Source organism: Lycium ferocissimum, chromosome 4, assembly GCF_029784015.1.
Source record: "Lycium ferocissimum isolate CSIRO_LF1 chromosome 4, AGI_CSIRO_Lferr_CH_V1, whole genome shotgun sequence".
In the NCBI taxonomy this organism is placed as follows: Eukaryota; Viridiplantae; Streptophyta; class Magnoliopsida; order Solanales; family Solanaceae; genus Lycium; species Lycium ferocissimum.
In genome coordinates, this window is record NC_081345.1 from 39,443,416 (window position 1) to 39,451,541 (window position 8,126).

The window sequence follows — 8,126 nt, forward strand, 5'->3', positions numbered from 1 at the left end:
CAATTCTAACATCTATCCTTGTAATCTAAACAAGAAATTATCATTCTAAAACTAGGGTTTTCAAGAAAACCCATCTCGAGCTGTTCAAGAACTCAAGATTTTGGAAATCTTCTTCAAAGCTCAAGTCTTTAATTCAAGTTTTGGAGCAATTAAGGTATGTAGAGTTACTATCTACGTGTGGGAACATCATTGTTCTTCCCCACGCCTCAAAATCCATAAAATTATGATTTCAATACAAAACTAAGGGTTTCAATACAAAACTAGGGTTTCAATACTATGCTCATGATAACCCTAGGTCCATGTCCATGATTATATTATGTATGAATTGTTATAATTCCATCATTGTGTTCTTAATATTTCTTTATGATTATTGAGAATCCGTCGTAATCTATGAAAACCCATACTCTTGTATTCCATGGGTTCTTGCATGCATGTTTTTGAATAAAAATGCTTATTTCATGAATATCCTATATGTCTACAAGTTTTCATGCAATTGTACTTTATAACTATGTCCATACCATGACTCAAGATACGTACGTGCTAAATACGAGTTATATTATGAAACCATATTTACAAGTTATTTCATGAAACCATGTTTACAAGTTATTTCGTGAAATCATGATTACAAGACAAGTACAAGTTAATTCACGAAAATCATGGGCTTCTTAGCCAACTATATTATGTTAATGTTTTGGGAGTTGCCAAAGTCTAGAGAAGGCTCGGATAGCACGAAACTACGTAGCCACCGTAGGACAAGGATCGCTCACGGGATAAGACGATACCTTAATTTTTACCTTTGAATGGATCCATCGGGCACGATACCGCCTCGTACCACGGCAAGGTATGGGGGCTCTATTGTGGCGAGGTACCGGACTCCGCGTACCCGCGTGGTGATTTACTACCTTATACTGCGGCAAGGTATGAGGGCTCTCGCCTGGTCCGGTGCCAGGACTCACGTACCCACGTGGTGATTTCACGTGTCGGTTTATGAAATGCTCTCCCTACTTATCATGTTTTACTTATGTTATATATATATATACTTTTTCATGCTCATGTTAATTGTATCCGGGTTTTCGTGCTTTCGACTCTTATCGTATTATTTCATGTCTCGTGTTATTTCGTTCGGTTGCTTTACATACCAGTACATTGATGTCTTTGACGTCCCCTTTTATTGCCCGGGGCTGCATTTCACGTGCGGTACGTATTTACGGACGCCGTCTCGCTCGGTAGGATTTGCTCGTATCGACCTACTGGTGAGCCCCGTCTCATTCGGGGTTTAGTCGATTATCTTTATTTTACTAGTCATGCATTTATAGGTATCTTGGGGGCCTTGTCCGACAGAGCACGTTTTTCGGTCAAGATTCGCTGATTAGAGGTTTCATAGACTAGTCAGTTTAGTTATGTTAGACATGCAAGGTGTTTAGCCATCTTTGGCTCATTCATGTTATTTCCGCACTCATGTTTAAACAAGTATTTTTATTAAGTATTATGACTTACTACGTTTTATAAAGGCTCATTATGCATTCACGTTATATTCCGCTCATGTATGCCTCATGATGATTTAGCAAGCCATGTGGTTCGCTCGGTCACATGCAGTATGGCACCGAGTGCCGTGTTTCGCCCAGGCCATGGTTCGGGGCGTGACACGGTGAAACCGGACCGGTTGACGGGCTTAAGTGTGATTAAGGATTTGTGTCTTAGACATCCTTTATCAATTTTAGAACATATCAAAGAGTACATTTCCTTCTTTATGAAATGATTAATACACAGAACTTCCTTTGCCTTGATAATAGATAATCAATGAGGTAATTTACAAATAGACTTGTTGCCAATAATATTATTTTGGAGTGATGAATGTTCATATATGGTAACTCCATTGTAGTTTTGGACATGGCTTCAGATAGATTACACAGACACTGGACTATTTGCACATTCTCTATTTATGTATGTTCCCAACTCCATATTCAGCTTTGAAGTTCCAGCCACATTAGTCCATCACACAAGAAATTTTATACAGAACTCCAGGTTCAATTATGACCAGGCCTCACTCCAAGAAATAATATATCTTTCTTTTTGCCATAAACTTATAAAGTAAACAAATAAATGCAATTCATACAAATATATATTAACAGTAGCAGATCTAACCACGGGTTCGCTGGTACGGTTGAAACCCGTGACTCGCGGTCGAACCTTATTTATATAGCAAAAAACAAACTATAGATAGAATTACACTATACATTTTAGAATTCATCACTCTCACAACTCAACCCATAATATCTAAATTTTGAACCCCGGGCCAATAGATATCAAAAGAAAACAAATGTAAGGTAAGCAAACAGAGCCATAGTTATAGAGGACATGCACAAGGTGGTGGATGATGATGACAAACTGTTGTTGGCGTGATTAGCAGTACGAGCACCACCACGTGTCCATGTGGCAGTTGTAGACCCACTACTAGCCTTGCTTCCACGACTCAAGCCCCCCTTTGCAACTGTAGATGTTAGGAGGAAGCACATGATGATAGAAAGCACAAACACAATCTTCATAACGTTCTTCATCTTTTTTTCTCAGGTATTGCTAGTTGTATACTGGCTAATTTGATTTGACTTATACACACCAACAACCTTTCTTTCTCTTGTAAGTATCTCTCTCTCTCTCTCTATTAGGTGTAAGATTAAATTAGTTTGGATATGGAGAAACAATTCAAGGCTATCTATTTATATTGGAAATTAAGCACTGCTCTTTTTCTCATTACGTAGAGAGGCAATTTGACGACAGAGGACTGCGAATTTTCCTTGGTCTGAAAAAATCGCCTAAAGTGTCCAACGTGACAAGTACGTTGAAAAGTCAACAGGAAACTGGAAAATATAATGGAGGAAACGAAAAACTAATTACTACTAGTGCATAGTTTGCTTCCTTTTTTGAATAGAGTTCAAAAAGAAAGCTTCACATGTTAAAAAAAAAAATTTAAAAAAAAAAAAATGAAGAAGCAACAAACCTATCTTTGAACTAGATTAATATTTAATAATTGTTGTTCTCATCAGTTTTGATATCCCCCAATCTTTATGTTATTACATGTGTGTTACAAGATCAAAGTGAAAAGATTTGAAGGGAAGATCTAAAACGAGCTAGTACCACAGCAAATAATTAAAAATCAAGCGGCGTGAATTTTGAATTATTAGAATAGAAAGTGTAGTCGACCTACTACCTCTAAAGTTTTGAAATTCGAATCAATATTTCCTCTTTAGCGTTGCTAATAAAATATTTAGGCTGCGACGGTCCTTTATTGAAAGTCAACAAAGGCTAATCCATTAATTTTTCAAGTTGGGGGCACCCACGAATTCATTACTATAGTTGCTAAATATTGACAGAATATTGGGTCATTGAAGTATTAATTTTGTGATCTCGTCGGCCACTATCGCAGTCATAGAAGACGTTTTTATATTTAGATTGGATATAGTTTGATCTATTTATATAATTAATTATTGTATGGCTATACATACATGCATGAAGAAGTATATCTTTTATCGTTATATACATTAATAAAATAAAGAATATTTACCTAACGCTGTAATTTAATTAACATGTCAAAACACACTTTTTCATTTTACCAAATTCACTAATAATGGAAAGTTACATCTAGTTACTTTATCAGTAACTTCATAGTGTAAAAATTCTTTTACACCTTTAGGATATAAAAGTTAAATTCACCATAAATTTAACAAATTAGTATAAGTTAATAATGAAACAATTATTAGAAGTTAGCAGTTATGAATGTATGAGGCCTGATTAGTCAGAGGAAAATGAGAGGATAGCCAAGATCGTAGACAGCAAAAAATGCGATTAATTTCCACCAATGACTTTGCAATTATAACCAATTTCAGCTTTAAAAGTTTCAGCTTTGGCTCCTTATTCTTCCTCAGTTTCTTCCTTTTTCTTGTTGTATATATTGGAATTCCAGCCTACTGTTCCAGGACCTTCCCCACCCTATAATTTTAAAGTAACCTCAATTTTCCTATGATTTCTCATCTCATTGTCTTTATGTTTTAATTTTGCTCAGTTCTGATTTGAGGATTTAAATTTTGTTGATAGGTGTTTGATAAAAAATGGCAGATGGTGAGGATATCCAGCCACTTGTCTGTGATAATGGAACTGGAATGGTTAAGGTACGAAATACTTAACACATTAAATTTTCCAAACATTCATTAAAATTAAACTCTATCAAGAATAATTTGAATGGATAAATGTCATTAAAGGATAGCTCGGAGCACTAAACTTTCGCTATATAAGGGATTCGATGAAGGACTAGATCATGTTGACTTTACACAAATTTACGCCAGGTGTCCTCCAGTAGGACACCCATTATTTTTTGGCCATTTAGTAATACGTCTTGCTGAAATTTCTATATAATAAGTTTGTGACGACTTGCCAGAATTATTAGAGATTTGGTTCTAGTGATCGTCAAGATTTATGGCAAGGCAATCTGACGAAATTTTATGGTGATCCGCTAGAAGCGTCAAGATTTGGTTGCTAATTTCTGGCGATTGTCAGGTTTTGTTACAAAGCAACCTGATGAATCCTAATTTGTGAAGATTTAGGGGCTGATTTATGGTGATTTTTGGCCGCAAATCTACTTTTTTAAAACATTTTTAAACGAGGTCAAAATTTAAATAGTGACACTGAAAGATCCTGTTTGTGCAAATCACCCTTAACTTTATCGTATGCAAACTTATTTTGCATTTCAGCGAGAGGCTAATACCACGACTAAAATTGCTCACATGGTGACGACCCTTACCATTGCGCCAGTGCTCCCATTTAACGGATAAAATGCCACTGATTTGCCAATTATATATTCCTCTTTTTGACTTGTGTAATGTGATTTCATAGGCGGGATTTGCTGGAGATGATGCTCCAAGAGCAGTATTTCCTAGTATTGTTGGTCGTCCTCGTCACACAGGAGTAATGGTAGGAATGGGGCAAAAAGATGCATATGTAGGAGATGAAGCTCAATCCAAACGTGGTATTCTCACTTTGAAATACCCTATTGAGCATGGTATTGTTAGCAATTGGGATGATATGGAGAAAATTTGGCATCATACTTTTTACAATGAGCTTCGTGTCGCCCCTGAAGAACATCCTGTTTTACTTACTGAAGCACCCCTCAACCCAAAGGCTAATCGTGAGAAGATGACACAAATCATGTTTGAAACGTTTAATACTCCTGCAATGTATGTTGCTATTCAAGCTGTTCTATCCTTATATGCTAGTGGCCGTACAACAGGTGAATAATTTTTTCATATTCATCATTCTGCATTTCCTAATCTTGTTCAGAAAGTTGAAGCATTTAGAAATTTCATGTGGCACAAACATCGTTTTGCTGTAATGTGTCAAAAGCAGTATCATTTGATAGTCCCTTCATCCCAATTTTATGTCGTATTGTTTGGTTGGTATGGATTTTAAGAAAAAAAAATTAAAATCTATGGTCTAAAACAAGCAAATGGACGTAAATGGTTTCTCATATTCTTCATTCCTCTGTATCTAGTGTTTGAGAGTTCAATCACCTGAGAAAAATTTATCCATTCAGTACGTTATGTAGGACCTAAGAAAGTTCTTTTTTTATTTTGTTATTCCATTCAAAACTACACTCTCTTACAATCCATGCAGCCTAGTGAAAATACGGTATAGTGGAAGAGAAAAAATCTATATATATATATATATATATATATATGATAACTATTAGTTGGAATTAAGTTCTAATCATGTTAGTACGGTTACTTCAGGTTGATGCTTTCTGCGAGTACTTCAGTCTGGTCATATATTTATATGCTAGGGGAAAATATAAGGACTTCTAATGTTGTTTACTTTTATTTATAGTATAAAATTGGACTTCAAATGGAGTGACATAAATTGTGAAGATTCATAAATAGTCAATCCCAACCAAGTAAAGCAGTTGTTGTATTCAATTCTTATCAGCAGAGTGAGCATTTATTTTTGACTTGGCGCAAAGAAAGTAAACAAGAAAGAAATTTTGGTTTGCACAACTTAATCAATAATAAATTGTTCTAAGGAAAGAGTGAGAACCTAGATTCTGCTATAACATTGATTGAATTTCACATGTAGGTATTGTCCTGGACTCTGGTGATGGTGTCAGTCACACTGTCCCAATCTATGAGGGTTATGCTCTGCCACATGCTATTTTGCGTCTTGATTTGGCTGGTCGTGACCTGACGGATCACCTAATGAAAATCTTAACGGAGCGTGGTTACTCATTTACCACTACAGCAGAACGAGAAATCGTGAGGGACGTGAAGGAAAAACTCTCATACATTGCTCTTGATTTCGAGCAAGAATTGGATACATCAAAGACTAGCTCTTCTGTTGAGAAGAGCTATGAGTTGCCTGATGGTCAGGTTATTACGATTGGCGCTGAGCGTTTCCGATGCCCAGAAGTACTTTTCCAGCCTTCAATGATTGGAATGGAAGCTGCTGGCATTCATGAAACGACGTATAACTCGATCATGAAGTGTGATGTGGACATCAGGAAGGATCTTTATGGAAACATTGTACTTAGTGGCGGTTCAACTATGTTCAATGGAATTGCTGATAGAATGAGCAAAGAAATTACTGCATTGGCTCCAAGCAGCATGAAAATTAAGGTTGTTGCTCCACCAGAAAGGAAGTATAGTGTTTGGATTGGAGGCTCTATTTTGGCTTCTCTAAGTACCTTCCAACAGGTTAGTAATAACTTGGAAATTGACTTAATGTAACTATGTTTACTGTCATTAGTTCATATTGTTAGTCTGCTAGTGTTTTAAGTCTTTTGCCATATCATAACAATTGTTGGCATATATCAGATTCTTGTGGAACTGTTTCTTATTCTAAGTCATAATTTTAGTTCCCAAAGTGTCAAATTTGGTTAAAAGAACAGGACTAGTGCTTCTCACTGTTACATGCGTAACGTTCAGTTACATCAAAACATGTCTGATTTAGTAAGTTTCATCTGTATATATGTTCTGTTTCCTCCTATTACTCTCTGACTCACTATTTATGTTCTTTTGCCATATCATAACACTTGTTGACATACAGTTAGTCAAACATCTCTCTAACGGCATCATTTGTCTGGATGTTGTTATACAGGACATATAATATACCATAACATTAAAAATCGTTTAAGAAAACTTGGTCGTTTTAGTGAAATGTTGTTATAGAGAAGTCTGACTGTATATCATTTTCTTGTGAAACTGTTTCTTTATTCTTAGTCATAAAGCCTTGACAACTCGCTTCGATTTGGCAAAGTTTAGTTCCTAAACTTTATAAAATTTGGTTAGATGATTGTCATTGTTACATGTGCAAAGTTCAGTTGCAACATATATGTTTCTGTTTCCTCCTATTACTCTCTGTCTCTTTCTTTATGTTCATTTTCCTGATGAGGCGATATACTTTATTTCACTTTGAATTGCAGATGTGGATTGCAAAGGCAGAGTACGACGAATCTGGTCCCTCCATTGTCCACAGAAAATGCTTCTAATTTCTTAGTATGTAACTATAAGTTACTTTGTAATTACAACCAAGGCAAAGAATTTTTCCTGAATTGGCAGAAAATACAGATTTCATGTTGTGAACCTTTACTCTTTAACTGTAACTGGAAATGCTTTAGATGATATCTGTATGTTACATGCAGAAATATTGATATGACATCCTGTTTCATTTTACCACAGCAACAATCATGGTCAAATTCATAGGCAATAATAGTATCGCACGTGTGCTATTATGTTAGCTTGTTTTTGGGCTAGTCTGTGAACTATTGTGTCTAAGGAAACTATATGAGAAGATAAAATGTGCTAAGTATTATAAATATGGTAAAAACAGTAAACAGATCAATCCAGGCTTCTGGAGGTCTCAATTCTTCTAAAAGTATCAATCATCTATTCTACATATATCAATCTTTCTAAATCTTGTACTAATTTTTAAGGACGAAACTGTAGCTTTTGTACTCTTTTTGCTCCATGGTACCTGCAATGTCCAAATATTAGGCCCAATACCGAATTAGGCCTCCACACTTTGATCCCAAGTATTAGAAACTTTAATTTTGACCCAACCCAAAAAGAAGTGATTCAGTGAGTGGT

At 35.7% G+C, this 8,126-nt stretch overlaps 1 protein-coding gene across 1 annotated transcript; it reads left to right on the forward strand.

Moving 5' to 3' along the window:
• The first annotated feature begins 3,760 nt into the window (after positions 1-3,760).
• LOC132052840 (actin-like) lies at positions 3,761-7,695 on the forward strand. The gene is made up of 5 exons (XM_059444539.1): positions 3,761-4,000; positions 4,093-4,166; positions 4,888-5,281; positions 6,121-6,734; positions 7,463-7,695. Exons 2-5 carry the CDS (start codon positions 4,107-4,109, stop codon positions 7,526-7,528), a joined length of 1,134 nt encoding a protein of 377 aa, XP_059300522.1. The 5' UTR covers positions 3,761-4,000; positions 4,093-4,106; the 3' UTR covers positions 7,529-7,695.
• The last annotated feature ends 431 nt before the right edge of the window (positions 7,696-8,126 follow it).